Genomic DNA, 18,947 nt, shown 5'->3' with positions numbered 1-18,947 from the left:
TCTTTTTGCACCAACTACTTCTCTCTTACAATTTTTCAAACAGCACACAACAATGAAACGACATCAAAATGTATTCTGTTCAATCACCTATTTAACATCTGCGCATATTTACTCCCTTGAAACGTATTTCTACGAACCAAGCAGTAATCGAAAGCACTGAAACAAGTTCACAGTCCACTATTTATAACATCAACCATAAGAGAACATAGGAAGTGTGTAGCAGGAGGTGAGAGAGAAAGAGAAATGAGGCCAAAGGAAAATGCATGACATATAATAATAGTTTTGAAGAGAAGAGGGAGAGGCTCCAGGTTGATGCTCAGCTGTGAAACACACAGAAGGGAATCCTCTGCACAACAGAGACAGCTTTGTCTCAGCAGCCTATGACTAGAATAGATGTAAGAGTCACTGTGGGCTGTGAGTTCTGGTTGAAAAAGAGGGTACGGAAAGAGGAATGAAGAAAAATATGAAGAAAAAGTAGTTCAAAGCAGTGAAAAGGGTGCAAAGAGACAGAAGGAAGAGGTAGATTCAATCCTCTGACACCTATTGAACTCCAGGTTTCACTGTCCAGGCATGTTGTTGCCCTTCCTCCTGGTTGAACCACTCACAGCCCCACATCTTTCTCACCTGCCTCAAATGGCCACACAAAAAGTCTTGATTATAAAGTTGTAAGAGTGGTCAGAGGGTGTCTGTTTCATTGCGTATATGACAGAAAGGGAGGAAGTAGAAGAAATGTTGTTATGATGTCATGTCTCTGGTGAGTTGGTTCAGTTAGATGAGGAGGTGAGGAAAGCGGAGATATGCGTGCAAACTGCAGAAAATGGAACTATTGGAGTTGGTTATTGCCTGTTTATGGCGCCTCTAGGGAACAATTTTGTTTAAGAGCCAGATAACAAAGACTATGAGGCTAAAGGAAGGTCATTTTCTAAATAGCTGTGGGTTCAACCTAAAAAAAAACACTGCAGTGTTTTGGAAAGTAGCTGTCCCTCTTAAAGCAACACTATGAAATGTTTTTCTACCTTTAAATAGCAGTTTCGAAAGGAGTTTGATGGTACAAGGACTTCGAACAGGGAGAATGGTGCTGCCTTCATTCCCACTCCTCACCATTAATGCCTGTTTTTGCTCTATAGAGCTTTGGTGAACAGGTAGAATCTACTGCAAGGTCCTTAGAGGTCCAGTGTGTAAGATTTAGGTGAAAGGGATCTATTGGCAGAAATTGAATAAAAAATAATCCTAGTGGTGCTTTCACAAGTGTGTTTCATCTAAATTGTACAAATTGTTGTTTTCTTTACCCTATGGGTCCTTTATATCTAAATACTTTATATTCACAGAAGGAGCGGGTCCTCTCTACGGAGGCCGCCATGTTTTTTAACTATATGTCACTAAATTCTACACACCAAACCTTTAATTGATGCTTAACTTGGCTTGAATGGCAAGAATCAGGCCAAGCAAGTTCACAGCAAGTGTAGATCAGTTAAATAGACCTAGAAGTGATCAAAAACCAGTGATATCTCTTATATAAGTTTGGTGTATTTGTTATAGCTGCAGCTCTTCTGGTTCAGAAAGCTGGTGATCATAAGGAATATCCACCGCTCAGTTGTGTTTCAGTTCAGTCAGAGGTCCAGTCAACACATTGATGGGTTTTGTTTTTCTCTACATTATCGCACGGATATGGAGCCATATAGAATTAATCACCACATGTGGCTGAAGAGTGTGCTGCCTCCTCCGTGTTAGTGAATGGCACATGGACCATCTAAAAAGTTAAATTGCACGTCAAATAAATTTTTTTCAGTGATGGTTTCAGTCATTTTAGGTCATTCTTATCACACTGATGTATGTCCAAGAGTTCATTTTTCTGGTAAGATTGGTTTGAATAAGTTATTTGATGCTATCAAAATGAGGGAATGTCATGGATGACAGCCAATAATTCTCAAGATTGGTTGAGGAAGTGTAACAGCAGGACCTCGCCACCACTGCAAGATGGCAGTGATTCTATCATAGATATTTTGGCTTCATTTCTGGATACTGGGAGGAAGTGGAGATATGTCGTCCAGTCTATGAGGTAAAGTTACAGAGTGTTGTTTTGAAGACAGAGGTGTAATTCATTTTCTTGAAATACAGTGTTTTGTCATGTCAGGCGCACACATGACGCAACATACCCAGTATCCACACAGCATGTGGTATTCATCGTCATACTGTAAACTATGTTGACTTCATGTCCTCTTCTTGATGGTGATATGATAACTGCTACTTTGAAGTTGTTAAAAACACATCTGTATCAGCTGTGGTGCTTTGAACTTAGAAGCTGTAATAGGGAAGCTTAACCCCGCATGATCAGTGTCTCGCTGTCTGATACAATCTGAAGAGGAGAAGGAGATTGGTGGGATCCTCATGTGTGTGTAACCCTGTCACAGATCAGCTTCGTGAGCCTTAAGCTGTTTATTCAATTTTATTGGTCAATTAGTGTTTATCTTTGCCGGGACAAGTTGAGGCCGGTCTGTTGATGGTTCTTCCTTCAACCTTTCCTGAGCATTAACATAAACAGACATACATTAAAAAAAAAAGGGGGGGGGGTAAAATGTTTCAAATGGCCCATGGCCAACTACACTATTTGTGTTTTTACTGAGAGATAAATAATAAAACACAGTCAGAGCAAACACACAAAGCCCTGCGTGGCTGATGTTAAGGGTGAAAATGTCTTCACTGTGGACACTCGAGCATTTCTTAGAATCCAGGAGTGGTCAGAGCCAAAATACACTGCACGCTGCGTACAGAGCCATCTGGCTATAGCCATGCATACACAACATAGACACACACAGGAAGATACACAAGCTCACACTATTCACTCAGGCAGAAATATTTAAGCTTTGATTCGAGACATTTTTTAATAATAGAAACCTTTTTTGATTTGCATTATCTTGAACTGAAGTCTGCAATTGCTTTATTGCCTTTTTAGAATTTTAGCCTATTTTTCATTAAATATCAATAACTTAAACCAAGGTCCATACCTCTCTTTTTCTATCCCGTAAAATTCATCACATAAATCTTTTTCATGTCTTGTGTAAAATATTTGTTTCAATTGATAAACTTTGCATGTATCCTTCTCATTTCAATTTAGTCTGTAATGTATTTATTAAAACTATTATAACTATTCAATAGTACTCAGAATGACTCCACACATAATATTAGTCAACAAAAACAATGATTTCTAATGTAGTATAAAGTTGCTTTAAGTTCTATTTACATCTGCAATACTTTCTGCCCCCTCTGTGGACATTACTGAAACATCCTGTTATGCAACATGGGGGTCTTTCAGGTAAAAAAAGCACAACGATCATGTTGTGATTGGGCTGCACTGCTCCTTTAAAAACATGACATGAAATATTTTTACAGCAGGAATTCCTGAGCGGGTGTGGTTGCTGCTGGGTTGTTTGGGACTGGACAAAAACAGACCACAGCTTTCCATCTATCCAACTATTCCTCTCTTTCTTTCTCTGTCTTTCTTTGTCTCTCCCTCGCTCCATTTGCAGAGGAACTCTCTGTCTGTTTTCATCCTCTCCGGGGGGTCGTTTAAATGAGGCGCTGACGTCACAGTCGGGAGACCTGAGGTGACCTCTGTCGAATCTTTGCTAAAATACCAGGATTGGTACTCGCACATGCATCGTCTAATTAAGAGAGCTGAATACAGAGTGGTGATTCTCTCAGTCTAAACCATTTCTCAACACAACAGGGATTAGGAGCATATTTCTGCAGCCGGGTCTAAAGATTTTTGGAGTGTGCAAAAACGTGTTTGTTAACTTTTAAAAAGTCATAAAACTTGATTGATTGTAAGTGGCCTTCACAATATTTACTGTAGTTCATCAAACAGACATCAATACCTCAACATTAGCTGTCCTAAAAAAGCAGCTCCTTTAATGGATGCAGACAGACTCACATGGACTCATGTACACATGCAGAACACACACCAGCCAATGACTCAGCAGTCACAGCATTTAACTCACAATCTGAGCCTCATATGTTTGGATTTAGATACAAGCTACAAGTGAACAGTCTGTACTGAAAGTCATCCTTATGATAAAGTATGAAAAGTTAAAGGGTAACCAAGGTGATTATAGTTCATCATCAGGGAAAGACAGATCTGTGTTCATAACAATCTCAACAGTTTTCAGAATATTTCACTTCAAATAAAAGGCGTGTGCCTCATGATGGTGCTAGAGAAAGGTCACTGCAACACTACAGGCATTAGTCTTTATCTGTCAGGGCCATGAATGTCTAATAATCCATCCAATAGTCAGCCCGCAAAGTTTTCCTAAAACAAGTGAGGAATACTGAATCAATACAACTGAATCTAAACAATACTAATATGGGTCTGCATACATACCTTTCAGTAGGGAATTATGCCCATCACATGAAAGTCCCTGTTGAGAGGAATACTATAAGCCTACAGCAAATGTTACATACAAGCTTTTACACACAATTTTGCATGCATAAATAGAAACCAGTTCAAAAAATAAACGACACAATAGTCCTAAGAGCCCTATGCATTATGTTTTTGGTTACAGATTCACACATCAGTGTAAGTGTCTCTTAATAAACTGTAGATGAGACCCATGACTGCAGAATCAAACGTATGAACCTCACTAGCTGAACATGTGAGCTCTTCTCATCAACAAATCAGCTCTTCTCATCCGGAAAACCCCTTCATGGGAACTGGTCGTGACTGTGCTGCAGCATGAAGGTGATAACACTGAACGATGAAAGATTTTCAGTAGAGGTTGACACAACATGAACGAAGCAACACTTTCAAATGAGGGCGATTTTCAAAACTTGTTCCCTGTGTCTTTTTAATGGTGAGTGTGTCTGTCATCTTTAAATGGAGGAAACAGACTTAATCCAGAACAGTGAAAAAACACATTGAAGGAGGACATGGAGCCTCCGCTACTTCATTATATTAAGTGATCCCTTAAGACAGGGAAAAGCCAAGTGGTACAAACACTGGGTGGCTGATGACAGTGAGAAGATGGCGCTAGACAATTATGTGGCAGAGGCACTCTGTTTGAGTAAACACCAGGTAAGGTCACTGTCATTAAAACACACTTAGCCACAGTGAGACAATCCTGTATGATGCATGGTGTGACAGACAGAGGGGAACAACAAAGTGACAATTTGGAAAAGTGGGCTTGTTATAAGAAGGTCAGTTGAAATCCACTGACCATCAGAGAAAAATGTGTCTCGGGACACTGAATCAGAAACATTCTGCTCCATCACAATAAGTAGTTGTCAAGGTGTCCTTGTGCAAGACATTTTATCTCTTATCTCGGTAGGAGACTGGTTGTACTGGGAGGCACCAGGGTGGAAGTGAGATTATGAAGGAAGACTGTGTTTGAAAATGGCATCCATGCTCTTCTTATTTACTATAACAAAAAATATTTACTGCTGCCTTAACTGTACCCACAGTTAATCTATGATTTCAGAGCCAGTATTCTTAAGAGTGTCTGCATCATGAACTTTACATGAGAACATGTTGATGTTAAAACTGTACCTGAGAATAAACAGACATGTATAGAATTATTCTGTCAGGTAATGAATAAATACTGATAAGCTTTTCCTAACCACGGATTGTTTCCAGAACTTGTTCTACAGGATGCAGAGCACATGACTGGAATGTTTACGTTTCTTTTTGCGAAAGTGCTTCCCTAAATATTTGATTGCTTTAGTACATACATTTCCCATATACAAATCTAATGCACTTATAACAAACATTGTTTGTTCCTTTTGAGTTCAGACAAAAACAACTGCAATTATTTTTCTGTGTATATGACCGGTGGGTGATATTTCAGAGGATGATTATTTTTAACCTCAAAAACAAAACCGAAACCGTGACAACTTCTGAGCAGCCAGTGTAAATAAGGATAGCTTGTTTGGAGTTAGGTGTGTTCAATGTAATGACCTATGATTGAAATGTCTTAACCTATTTTCTTAACCATTATTTCACAATCACTATTAAATTCAAATCTTAATGTGATAAAACCAGTAAAATTGAGTCAAAACCTGAGTACAAGCAAAATGAAACCTTGCATAAAGTGCTGACAGCTATTGATCTTGAAGAACTTTAAAGTGATCTCAAATTTTTGAAAATGCATTCTGCATAGTGATCTGCATTTTTGGACTTCTTATCCTGGGAAGAGAAACAGGAGAAACAGGTGGAAGAGGAGGACACACTGACAGGATGTTCTGGGGAGTTTGGAACTGCCGGTTGGAACAGACTTTAATAGACTAGTCCAAATGAATGTCCAGCATATGGTCTATCTCAGTGGGACATTGAGTCCCGAACCACAATGCCCCCTTAAATATTTGGTTTCCCCCCCACCCACATACACTAAAGATCTCTCCATTCGCTATGAAGGAAATAACAGAAAGAAATGATGATATTTAGGCAGGGAAGTGAGGGAGTGGGATCCTGTGTGTGTGTGCATCAGCTCAACAGTGTTAAACTGTTGAGACTGTTGATCCCTGGACATGACGTCATGTAAATTATTGTCTCTCTCCTAAAGCCTAGACTTGCCAAAACACAGTCACAGTGGTCAACAACGGTGAATTAGATAAACATTACATCTTTTCTCGAGCACAAGGGACGTAATCTTTGTCATGGAAACAATGAATCATGATCTCAGAGGAATGACACACACATTACACAGGGTGTTAGCTAAAATGCTAAAAATAAAAGCATATTTGGTGCAAAAAAGGGTCATGGGAATACAGTAAAGTGGGATTTGTCGTAAATTAAACATTTACCATAGGAAGCCAACTAAACATTATTCCATTATTTCATATCTGTCTATTGCTTTGCAAATGTAAACAAATTAGTCATACAGACAAACAGAGAAAAGACTGCAGAGTTGTCCACAGCATTGCGGCTCACATACAACAATGTTTAAGTGACACACCTTAACCCCCTCGTTCACTTCCAATCTGTATGAATGAGGGGGCAAATAAAACATTTACTTCTTTTGGTGATAAAACACTCCACTTCCTCCCAGTACAATGAAAATATCCTTGATAGGAACTATCAGAGTTTGTGAGTTTGGAGCCAGAATCAATGAAATTGAATATACATCAGTTCGAAAAGAAATATCTAAAATAACTGGAAACCATCTTTGAGTTTGATTTTGAGTTTGGTCCATATTTCAACTACTAACAATGAGGAGGTGGAGTTTATGACCCGATCTGCAGCCAGCCACCAGGGAGTGACTGAGATCCTTTGGCTTCCCGTTTGGGGAGCTATAATGTCCATCTTTATGTTAAGTCTATTAGAGGAATACTACAGGCCTACAGCAAATGCATAAATACAGTTTAGAAAAACAAAACAGCCTGGTCAAAACATAATAACACAAACGATCCTATAGGTCTCAGATCCTCGCTGATCAAGTCTTTGGTGAAAGATTTACAGAGTAATGTTCTGTTTCTTCAAATGTTCACTCTGTAGATGATATCCACAACTGTGAGAAAATAACATGACGGACAAACACAGAGAAAAGACTGTAGAGTTATCCACAGCATGGTATAATGTCTAGAATCCATTTAGGAATTACATTGAGACTGTAGTGCCATCTAGTGGTGCATGTTACAAAGTATCTTATGGGTTTAGGAACATTCAAAACAAAAGTGAAAATGACAGGATCGACATAAGAAAAAAGGCAAAAAACTAATAATGAAGCAAAATGATAGTTTTAGAGTACAAATAGAAATCTCATTGAAATTTCCCTACACCCATTTCACCACTTCTATCATCTGACACATGTTTTCATGTCTCCTACAGCTCTGTCTCATCTTCTATCACCCTCGCCTCAGACTACAGAGGAGCACCACCTGTCCACTGGTTCATTGTTGGGGTCAGAAGTTTACATGAAAACCAATCCTCCCATGGGAAGTGACCAGAAAAGTGCAGGCAGCTATTTAAAGACCTCTCGATAATGAGGAGGCACGGGTGGAATCCTGGAGCCATGGTGTCTTTCATCATACACACACAAACACACACTGTGAACCCCTGACACCCCTCCACCTCTCACCAGCCATAGTTGCCACTAGGTGCAACTCCATCTGTTCATCTGGCAACACAGAAGTTGTCAGAGAGGCTGTCTGTGTGCTAAAATTTCTACTGATGCAAAAGACGGAGCTTTTCCTCAAACAAAAGACATATTCAGTGAGTGCATAATTTCATTTTTACTTTAGAATGCAAATTCATAATACAAAATAAGTGCATTATTCCACACTAGATACATGAAAAATAATATGTATATCAAAGCATTGGCTCAAGAAAAAGTTCTGACACTAAAAACACGTAATGTCTTAACAAATTACTTATACACTAAATATGGCTGCCAGGTGTTTGGCATAATTCTTAGACGTCCATTTTGGCAAATCCCATCTCTCTCTCTCTCTCTCCTCTCTCTCTCTCTCTCTCTCTCGGGTTGAAACAGCCTGCCCAGTGTTTATTAATAAACCTAAACAGATTTGAGGTAGTCATGGTCACACATAGCAGCACACTGACAGAGAGAAAAGAGGGTGGGTCAACTGTCGTTACCCCCCCCCCTCCTCTCTCAGTTCATCTGCTCACACCGCTCCCGCTCATTCTTTGCTTTGTCGTATGAACCACCAGTCCTATCCACACAAACTCATCCTGAGGATACAGAACAAGGACAGAGGAAACAGAGGCATATTCTGAAAAGTAAGTTCAGTAGTAATTGATGGTTTCATATGATGGTTTGTGCAAATGATCATTTTTGAGAGAAAAATGTAATTTCTTGACAGTAAGCAATCCTCTACCTCTAAGCAACAAATGAAAGGAAATAAAGGGAATGCTGTTGTTACATCAAATTAATGTCTTTTTGAATTTTGTTGTGACTGAAGAAGAAAAGTGTGTGTTCAGACTGGTCAGCAAATACAGGCCAGTGCTGTATTTGGATTGTAGAGGTCTAAAGGAATGTGCCTTGCACCCATGCCTGTCCTGCAGTGAGACAGCTGGTCTCTCAAGGGATTTGATCAGCTGTTCACAGCAAAGTCCAGCCCGTAGGCACTGCGGACACATGACAAAATAAATAGAGGGATTTGTGGGTGCTGTAGATTTTAGTTTTTTTGCTTTATCTGACCTACTTATTTTGGAAAAGCTTGTGACCACGAGATAGCAACTATCAAATGAAAAGTCACACATGTCATTCATGCCCTTTCTATCTTACAAATCTGTTGGATGACACTATTGGGTCAATTTGATCAATTCACTCTCTGGGAGTCTCTATTCCGTCTTGGCAAACACCTCCGAGGATGAAATTACTGCTAGATTATTCACCAGGGGAGAGTGCAGAAGCCCATCTATCAGTACAGTGACATGTTGTGATAATCTCCTCTCTAATGTAAGCTGTGTAATGCCACTTGTTGGCGCTCTAGACATGAACTGTTTGTACGTGTTTACATTAGCAGCGATGCAGTGCTCATGTGAATAGGTTTGTTTGAGGTGTGTGCCAGGCAGTAAATTGGTGACCAGGGCATCGAGTCTACGAGGACAGCAGGTGGTAGCATACTTTCTAATAAACCGTGCCCGAGCTCGCTTCTACATGCCCACATCGCTAATGACACCAGCATAGCTAACACATATCCTATGTCAACATAGCCCTAGTATCTATAACATGCAGCACGACTGCCAACAACTAGAGTTACATATTAATTTGCTTTTGTCAAGGGATGAGACCGTACTGAGGGAGACTATCTACAAAAGAGGCTGCAAGAATTAGGTTCAACCAATGGAGGATATGGACGACAGCATTTCATCCACTGGGTTCGAGCCTCTCTTCATCAAAGAAGAGGCTGGGGAGCCAGACAGAACCCTCGTAGTTCAAAGAGAGCGCAGCACGCCACAATCTGAACTCACCTTCACAGAAACACAACTGAATCAAACTGCTTTAATCAAGCCATACCTACAAGAGATGGACGACTTACTAAAGAGCTGCGAGGACCTTACAGGAATCCCTTTCGGCTCGCGCTTCTCAGAAAGTTACACAGAAACAAGCCTGAGCGAATCAACTCACAGCCAGAGCAAAGAGGAGGTTACAATGGAGAGCTACAGAGAGACAAGTGTATCTCCTCATGCCTATCTTTCCACAAGCTACATGGACACACACATGGATGGGGCTGGAGCAGATGAGCAGCCAGCGCAAGAGCAGTTGCAAGGCATGGGCACCACCATCAGCAAGCAAGAAGTGTCTCCGCAGCCAGAAATGCCTGTAACCTTAGCGGGCAGCAAACTGAGCAACGCTATGGTGCAGTATGAGGGCCACCTGCTGGGAATGTTGTCCATGCTGGAAAGCTGTATGGAGGAGGCCGGAATGGACTTTGAGCCACAAGACTGGGAGACAGATGCAAGTCAAGAATATGTGCACATCAGTAAGAATCCTAATCTTAATAGAGGGACAACACTGGTGCCCATTCAGCAGACGATGCCAGTGAAGCTGGAGACCCAGTCGACGCAGTTAGAGTCCTTGGCTGTTAAACACACAGGAGGAGATTCAATGTCCGAGGACAGTAGTAATGGAATGACAGTGGGTTCAACAACCAATGGAAGCCAGCAGAATCACTTACTTTGCTGTGACAACATGCAAAGGCTGGAAGGGTCAGGAGTAATGGATCAGGGGTTTCTTGATCCACACCTCAGTTTTTTAAGGTCATCAGACCTATCAGATTGTAACGAAAATTATCCAATGGACTGTGAAGGGACAAAGACACAATGCATGTCTCAGGAAAGCACAGAAAGACAGGTAGACATATCTGAGACTGAAATCGATGACACTGAAATGCCAGCTGAAGAGAGACAAGAGCTCAAAACGGACACTGTTTTTCTGAAAACTGGTATGTTTGAATTAGGGGAGTTGGGGTCTCATATGGAGGAGTGCATACAGGAAGTACAGCGCTTAGAGGAGAGGAGAAAGCAGCTGTTGGCGGAGGTGCTGGAGTTGAGAGGGAATAAAAACAGAGAGGAAGAGGCAGAGGGGAGAAATGATGAGGAAGAAGGGACAGAAGAGCAAATAGACAGCAAAGTGGCAGTGCTGATGGATATACTGAAGAGTGAGGAAGAGGGAAGGAGAGAGGAAAGAAAGAAAGAGATACAGAGCCTCAGGGAGGAGAGAGCAGAAGAGGAGAGGAGGATGTGGAAGGTCAACCTGGAGAGACAGGAGCTGCAGGAGGAGCTCAGGAAGCTGAAAATGCGGCTCTTCGCCATGGTCAGGGACTGTACCCACAGTCAGGCTTCTCTGAACAACCAGCGCCGTGAGGTGGAGCTGCTAAAGAGAGAGGAGGTAAGAAAGTCATTAAGAAGAGTCAAGAAGAGTCTACATGTATATTGCATTCCCTTGTATTCAAAACCTCTTATTTGCCATGCTGCAGGAGAAGCTGCAGGTGCTGGTGCTCCAGCTGACAGAGGAAAGCTGCCACCTCAGGTCGGGCCATCAACAGCAGCTCTTGCATCTCCAAACACAGATTCAAGCCCAGACCTCCAGTCAGAACTCCAACACCCAGCAGGAGCTGACCGAGTGCAGGAGGCAGTCCTGTGGGGACATCCAGCAGTATCTGCAGGGTGGACTAAGAGCCCTGGAGCACAGGTGCTGTCACCTTCTAGTACAGGATTTCATGCTTAAACACATTTAGCATTTAGAGTCTGATTATGCTAATCTTTCACAGCAGTGGTTCAAGTTCCAATTCACCAGAACAATCAGGCTGGTGGACGTTTCTCTGTGCTGTTGTCTTCCACACTATTATTCTCAACCCGATTAAATTGTAGTTTCTCACTTGAAGAGAAAATTCCCCAGACCCAGACAAGAACATGTCTGACTTGACTCTGCAACTCACTTAATAACATCCATTCCACAGCAGATATTATCGCTGGTATATATAATTGAATGTAATAACAATCACCACCATCTAAAATATGTGATTTCATTTGATTATATAATTGTTTCTCCACAACTGTCTGGCGACCCCCAGAAATAATCTCACAACACCCAGGTTGAAAATCACTGTTTTATAGCAAACGACACATTGTTGTTTTAACCATAATCACTAAATCCACTCCTGTATTCTACTCCTGTATTCTACTCCTGTATTCTACTCCTGTATTCTACTCCTGATGTGGCAAGAGTTTATGAGTACAAAACATGCAAACAGATTTTGCCTGTGTTGTTTTTCATTTGGCTTTCTGCAGTCGACTACTATGCTGCTCATAGTTTTTGGGTAGAAACTTATTGTACATTCGATGGTTGCCTTTACCAGGTATGAACCCATTTTGCTGGCATTGCTGAAGAGGAGAGAGGCCACAGCTGGAGCGCTGGTGAAGGCCAAAGAGCAGGGCCAGGAACTGAGGGCGCAGCTGAGACCCCTGAGGGATGAGATCCAAAAGTTGAAGCTCCAGAGGTCTTGTTTGGAGGAGAAACTTAAACTAATCCACATACATCGCAGAGAGGATGCAGGCCGGTACAAGGTGAGCAAAAATGGGGACGATGGAAAGAAAGAGAGACGAAAATGGGGAGCGGATAAACTTTCCCTCAAGTTCATAAAAGGCAAAAATGTTTGATTATCAAAGCACTTAAGTTTTATGACTCTTACAGGAGACAGTGTGCTGTCTGGAGGAGAGCAGCTGGGAACTGAAGACTGAGTTAAAGATTCAGAAGAAGAAAACCAAAGACATAGAGGAGTTGAGAGACAGACTCACAAAACAACTGCTGCTTTACAGGTGAGACTTGTTTCTCTACTCTGTATTATGTACTGAGTTTAAAAATCCCAAAGTGAAGTTCAGGGAACAACTCTAAAACATTCTTCTTTGCTAAACAGAGGTTTAAATAACTTGACTGTGCAATGCTGATTTTTCTATAGGCAACCACATATATATTCAGTTTATATTGTGTTTTCATTGTTGTTTCATATGTGTTTACTTATTTCTTTAACTTGGGGTCTATTCTTTCTTTCCCCTTTGCTACTGTGACACAGTCCCCACAGTGGGACTAATACTCATCTCATTTTATTTTCTCTTCTCTTCCAGGGCTGCCATTGAGGACCATAATGAGTGTGACCATGAACAGGAAACATGATTTTTAAATAAAGAGCAAACCTGTGTGCAGTTCTGTGATTTAATAACAAACAAATATTTTTTTTTATCTGCAACATAGTGATTGCAAAGTTACTGCTAATGCACTTTACACATATTGAGACATGCACTTGTTAAAAAACAAAACAACAATGAAAAAGTTTTTTAGAACAGTCTGTAAAGATGAACTAGACTGCTGCTTGTAGAAAGGTTTCTTATTATAAATAAAGGCTTCTCGTAAAGTCAGTGTGGCTGATGAATTAATGTGTCTCGGGCAGAGAGGGCTTTGTGTACTTATAAGGGCAACATGTCTGGAGAACTTAAACAGTGGGACAGTAATAGTGAGCTCAGGAGAAAAGAGAGCACCAAGACGTCACATCAAACACATTGAAAAAGGTCTGAGCAAAGTGTGACTCGACATAACCAAGAATCATTTAGGGATTGTTTGAAAATACTTCTAAGCTGAGCAAGACACTGATACTATTATGAGACATGTTGACAATACATGAAGTGAACCCAAATACTGGTGAAAGACAGTTTATTAGAGGATGCACTAACAATTTAATTGTACAACTGCAAAATCTTTTACATACAAAACAAAAATTTATTTCACAATGACAAAAATGAAAATGTATTTATTCTATGGTTACGATGAGGGGATGTGGGGAAAACAAGTAGACAATTCAAAGACAGGTTCACTTCAAAATTTGAAATTACAATTTGGTGGCGACTGAACTGAAACATTATGTCACAAAGGTGGACTGCATTTTCCATAAAATGACATTTTCTACAACACGTCCAACATGCGTGGATGGGGCTGTTTGCAACAGCAGGTTGTCAGTGTGTTGTAGAAAAGCACATTTACTTTTGAAAAAGTATTGGCTAAAACATTTCAGCATACAAGGAAAAGCCAATTTGATTACAAAAATATACCTTGTTTATGCAATGTGAAAAACATGGCTGAGATTCCTCAGGTAATAAATTACTGAGTAAAAAGAGTTCTTCACTTTGAATAATCCAAACAAGACCAGGACTGTACGTGATGCCTCTCTTTCCCATATTTACAGTGATGTAGGACACTTTAGTGTGTCACACCAGTAAGAAGTAGAGCAGGAGGGAGGAAGTAGCTGCAGGGAACGTCTGAAGTGGCAGTTTGGGATGAAGTTGAAAGCAGAAGTGTTAGGCTGTGGCTTCAGGTTCTGTTGCCCCTTCAGGATCTTCATCGTTGTAGATGTTCTCAGCCTACAGCGGGAATACAGGACAATGAGAAAAAGATGGACTGAGGGTATTGAAATGATCCTGCAAATTTAGGATTTTTTCAAATAAATGTCTAAAAAGTCGTGTTGCCTGTCTGTCTGTCTTTAGCTAACATGTTTTAGTAAAATGTAGACTCAGGTTCTTACCATTTGCCAAACTTGCATAATGTTGTCTTCAGACACAGAGCAGATGACCCAGGGCTCATTGGGGTTCCAGGAGAAGTCAGAAATCTTGGCTGTGTGGCCTCCGTGGATGAACTATCAGACAGGTGAAAAGCCACTGTTCTAGTTATTCTGTTTCAAGACAATGTGAGCAATTAAAGTGAACAATTCCAAACAGCAGCAGGCTTCAATAAACTCACCAGTAGCTCAGGTGGGCCATCTTCTGCATCTTCTGGGGACTGCTCCTCTCCGATTTTACTACACAAAAAAACAAGAGACAGATAAATTTGGTGCTAAACCATGCAGCTGTGACTGCCATGATGCCTACGTCCACTAGGAGTTTTATAGAAGTGGAAGGTAGCCCGTCTTCCATCATTTCCAATTGCTACAATGAAATTAAAACATCTCATCTTTAAACTGTATCTACATCTCTTTAGTCTGATTACTTAGCTGCGGAAAACCCATAACTGTTTTTGTTTAAAAGGCCTTTGAACACATAACAATGCTCAAATGTGAGGGGGATCATTTCCTGCAGCCACGATAGAGCCAAATGGATTAAGAAGATTAAGCATAGATCTTAAGTTCTTTACCTGAGATCCCAGACATTGAGTCGACGGTCTGTTCCACTGGATGCCAATATGGTCTCATTATGAGGTGACCACTGAACCTAGAACAGCCAGTGAACTCAAATTAGGTAAAAATGAACAACAACTCATTGTCAGGAACAAATCAAGTGTTGATGCTTTCTATTTATTAACTTACACACTAAGGATTCTTCACATCTTGAATACAAGATATGCTATTGTTCCTTCAAGAAAATGTCATAGTATGATAAACATTTTACCTGGAAGATCTCATCCTTGTGTGACTCAAAGGAATGCAGCTTCAATTTGAGGTTTCTCAGGTCCCAAAGAGCCACAGTCTGTAAGTGAAAGAAAGAGGAAGACATTACACAAACCTGCAACAGCTCCTCCATGTCTGTGATAACACTGTAGTTTCAAAACATCAACAATATTGTCATTGAATTAATTTTGTAAAACAAGTATAACATGCATATGGTATGATAGAATTCAACCCAATACTTAAAATAAACTTAAGACAGTTAAGATGAGGTGGAGTGTTGCATTACCTTGTCTGCAGAACCAGTGGCAAGGATGAACTCGCTGTAAGGGTTAAATGACAAACAGTTGACCTCTGCGATGTGGGCATCGACAGCATGGCTGGGTTTGGAGGTGTTGTTTGAACGTGTGTCCCAACTAAGACGAAAAGAGGCAGGGTGATTGGTCATTAATTTGGATTATTTGACAGACAACTGAAAGTTCCAATGAGTTAGATTTGACTTATTATCAAGCTTCTTACATCATGAGCTTCTGGTCATCTGCTACAGATCCAAAGAGGGACTCATGAAGCAAGTGCCAAGAGACATCTTCCACCACAGCTGTGTGACCGGTGAATATCGTCTTCGCATCGACTATCTTCCCCTCCTTTGGAACAGCACTGATGTCCCACATACAGATCGTCTAAAGGTTAAGGAAAGACGAGAGGTTTGAAACACATTAATATTTCAGATACCACGTTTGAACACTTAATATTCAGAATCAGTGACTCAATAAAACCTAAAGTATAGGTAGCTACTCGACGATAGTTGTCAACAATGAAACTGATGCCCTCTTACATGATCATCTGATGCACTAAGTAGACAGCCAGACAGATTTGAATTCCAGGAGAGACCATAGCCCTCTTTCTGATGACCTCTCAGACGCAGATCAGGGCGACACTCTCCAGAGGGATCTGTGGACAACAGAATAAGTGTATTAATGACTTTGATTACAAATACAACATAAACAAAAAAATATACACAGTGAGATAACAAAATATTTTTTAGTAAGTCAAAGGTTTCAAAACAGGTTCCACCCTTAAGCCTAGTTTATGCTTCTGCGTCACGTCTACGCCGTACCTACGCCATAGGTCGTTGAGCATTCAAAGTTCTGCGTCGAGGGAACGCGTTGCTCTGCAATTCACCGCCATGCCGCTAGGGGGTGTAGCGGTGTGTTTGTGTGGTTATAGCCGAATCCTCGCTTTTTCTTCCGTAAAGTAAACAACAGTTAAACAATGGCGACCGAGGTGGAGCAGCTGTATTTGTTGTTGGAGCTCATCAATATTGAAGAACAAATGCTTATATTGCAAATGTTGAAGCGCAAGCTACAAAGAAAACGTTTGCGGAGCTGGTTTTTACGACGAGGGAGAAAGACCGGAAAAGCAACCGCCGGAACTTACGTTCTGAGCGGACCAATCACAGCGCTTACGGTCCGCGTCGACGTCCGCGTAGTTAGGATTTTTTGGAGGCGCACGTCAGGCTACGGCGTAGGGGTCTGCGTCGACGCCGTAGCTACGCCGTAGCTACGCCGTAGCTACGGCGTCGACGTGACGCAGAAGCATAAACTAGGCTTTAGCAGTGTCTTGTGTATGATCTTTGTACCTGGCTTGGAGGGATGCTTGGTGTAGTCAAACACAAGCACATCTGAGGTGGGGGTCTTAGTGGCGATGATGCAGGGATTCTGTGGCATATAACGGGCACGATTCACCTCTCCTTCGTGATTGATCTTGATTTCTATCTCGATCTTGCCACTCACTGAGCCGAAACCTCCAAACTCTGTAGGGTAACAGAAAAAAATATGTAAACATGGATATGTCAAGCCAGCAAGTATTAAAAAGTACAATTTAACTACTAACACCATAATATTTGCAGTGGTTTCTCATTCTTAAAACACCAAAAGAAGTCTAATAAGAAATGTGACTGAACCCGACCTAAGTGACAGATCAAGAAATGTCTGCTCCCTGATTCACATTAAAACAACTATAACCCCCATTTTTTTCATTACATGGCTTCTAATCATTGCACAATGTAACTATAACCCTCATGGTGTATAAAACACACCTTTAATAGAAAAATAATGACAACTCAGCCTGCCTAAATGTGCATTTATTTGGCATGTGACTTGTGCAGACTTCCTACCTCCTTTTTCACTATCATACTGTGAGGCGTCGAACTGGGCATCATCGTTGGGCAGCTGGACACTGGCAATGACCAGGTGATTCTGCTCATCGGATGTGTGGGTGCCCAGCACCAGTCGGTGCACACTGTAATCCTTCCCCTCCGGCCTGAAAAGGAAGAAACAGGGTCATTAACGTCAGCACCACTTATATAAATAGCAGAATACTCATGCGCCAGTATTGATATTGGGATAGTGTGGAAACGTGTGTATACCTGGAGACATCAGGCAGCCACTGAGCAGTGAGGCTGGGCCACTCCAAAGCGTGGGTCATAACCAGGTCATAGAGGAAGGGGGTGTTCTTCTTCCAGATCTTGTACTCTTCGTTGATCACCCTCTCCTCCACTGCATCATCATATGCACCAGCTGCAGCAGACAGACAGTGACCAATCAGTGGTCGCTCCTCAACAAGTTCAGTTTGCATGGAGCTAATTAAAGGAGTTGTGTCTATAGCTGTCACTGAGCGTTAGTTTAACACAGAGGTCGTGTTTTCAGTGTATTCCAGCGACAGTCAAGACTCTCACAGTTAATGCAATGACGAAAGACACCAGCAGTTTCAAGATGAAGAACCCGAACTGGCTCGTTTTCAGTGAGCAGGCGTGTGGACGCACTGTTGTGAGCATGCTATACGGTTAGCATACCTCTTCAAACTTACAATATAATGGCGCTTCACCTCCACTATAATTAGTAGATAACGGCAACTTGTCGATTGGTTGACAAATGAGAGCAAGAATAACAAGAACAGCAAAGCTAATCCTGCGAGTGAGCAATGGTTCGCTCGGGGGCTACGGCAGCTAAATGCTACCTAAGCTAGCCGGCTAATTAGCTCAGTAAAAGTCACATAATCGGGTTATTTGTTGCGGTCAATAACAAGAACCTGTATTTTACCTTCCTTGTCCGCCATCGTAGGTATCTTAAGTGGCAGAAAAACCACAGCGACTCGAGGTTGATCGATGCGCGGAGACAAAGAGCCTTCTCTCACGTCCTCCCGTGGTGCGTCAGTCGATCCCCACTCCGCTCCGAGCGCAGACCGAGCGAGGCTAAGCTAAGCTAACGGCTAGCACAGGGCTCGGAGGGACGTGGGCTCATTCGCGCGCTCAGTACAAGCGAGAGCGGCGTCCTTCCACCAATCAGAGAGCAGCGGCCGAGGCGGCCGACAGGGGGCAGCAGAGGCCGCGCGATGGCCACAAGGCTGGACGCCAAAAACAAGATGAAAAAATGTTGTGATCAGTTTGATGTCGATAATTATCATGATACATAAACATGATCATTTCCTTCAGATTAAAACATGTTTGTCTTCTGGTTGAAGGTTGTGGTTTTAAACTCTTCTCTATGGACAGAGGGCTGCATCTT

General features: G+C 41.6%; 2 protein-coding genes across 2 annotated transcripts; one reads left to right on the top strand and one right to left on the bottom strand.

Annotated features, from left to right (window-relative positions):
- The first annotated feature begins 8,572 nt into the window (after nucleotides 1-8,572).
- sync (syncoilin, intermediate filament protein) lies at nucleotides 8,573-13,369 on the top strand. Its single transcript, XM_020090783.2, has 6 exons — nucleotides 8,573-8,725; nucleotides 9,734-11,342; nucleotides 11,431-11,645; nucleotides 12,313-12,520; nucleotides 12,648-12,772; nucleotides 13,079-13,369. The coding sequence occupies exons 2-6, from the start codon at nucleotides 9,795-9,797 to the stop codon at nucleotides 13,125-13,127; spliced, it is 2,145 nt and encodes a 714-aa protein (XP_019946342.2). The 5' UTR covers nucleotides 8,573-8,725; nucleotides 9,734-9,794; the 3' UTR covers nucleotides 13,128-13,369.
- Nucleotides 13,370-13,644: 275 nt separating this feature from the next.
- rbbp4 (retinoblastoma binding protein 4) lies at nucleotides 13,645-18,706 on the bottom strand. Its single transcript, XM_020090784.2, has 12 exons — nucleotides 18,483-18,706; nucleotides 17,810-17,960; nucleotides 17,558-17,703; nucleotides 17,021-17,194; nucleotides 16,217-16,332; nucleotides 15,901-16,061; nucleotides 15,671-15,797; nucleotides 15,386-15,463; nucleotides 15,132-15,208; nucleotides 14,742-14,799; nucleotides 14,527-14,637; nucleotides 13,645-14,365 (listed from the first exon to the last, which is right to left on the bottom strand). The coding sequence occupies exons 1-12, from the start codon at nucleotides 18,496-18,498 to the stop codon at nucleotides 14,303-14,305; spliced, it is 1,278 nt and encodes a 425-aa protein (XP_019946343.1). The 5' UTR covers nucleotides 18,499-18,706; the 3' UTR covers nucleotides 13,645-14,302.
- Between the last annotated feature and the right edge of the window lie 241 nt (nucleotides 18,707-18,947).

This window comes from Paralichthys olivaceus, chromosome 20 (genome assembly GCF_024713975.1).
Source record: "Paralichthys olivaceus isolate ysfri-2021 chromosome 20, ASM2471397v2, whole genome shotgun sequence".
NCBI classification, from domain to species: domain Eukaryota; kingdom Metazoa; phylum Chordata; class Actinopteri; order Pleuronectiformes; family Paralichthyidae; genus Paralichthys; species Paralichthys olivaceus.
The sequence above is the reverse complement of the archived record's forward strand: the minus strand, read 5'-3'. Positions and strand labels throughout refer to the sequence as shown.

Bases quoted from the DNA above. Each gene is read 5' to 3' on its own strand.
- sync (XM_020090783.2), top strand. From the start codon at position 9,795: ATGGAGGATATGGACGACAGCATTTCATCCACTGGGTTCGAGCCTCTC. The intron at 11,343-11,430 runs GTAAGAAAGTCA...GCCATGCTGCAG, and splicing joins AGCTGCTAAAGAGAGAGGAG to GAGAAGCTGCAGGTGCTGGT. The intron at 11,646-12,312 runs GTGCTGTCACCT...TGCCTTTACCAG, and splicing joins CTAAGAGCCCTGGAGCACAG to GTATGAACCCATTTTGCTGG.
- rbbp4 (XM_020090784.2), bottom strand. The intron at 14,800-15,131 runs GTAAAGAACTTA...TTTTTTGTGTAG, and splicing joins CTCAATGTCTGGGATCTCAG to TAAAATCGGAGAGGAGCAGT. The intron at 14,366-14,526 runs GTAAGAACCTGA...TTCCCGCTGTAG, and splicing joins TTATGCAAGTTTGGCAAATG to GCTGAGAACATCTACAACGA.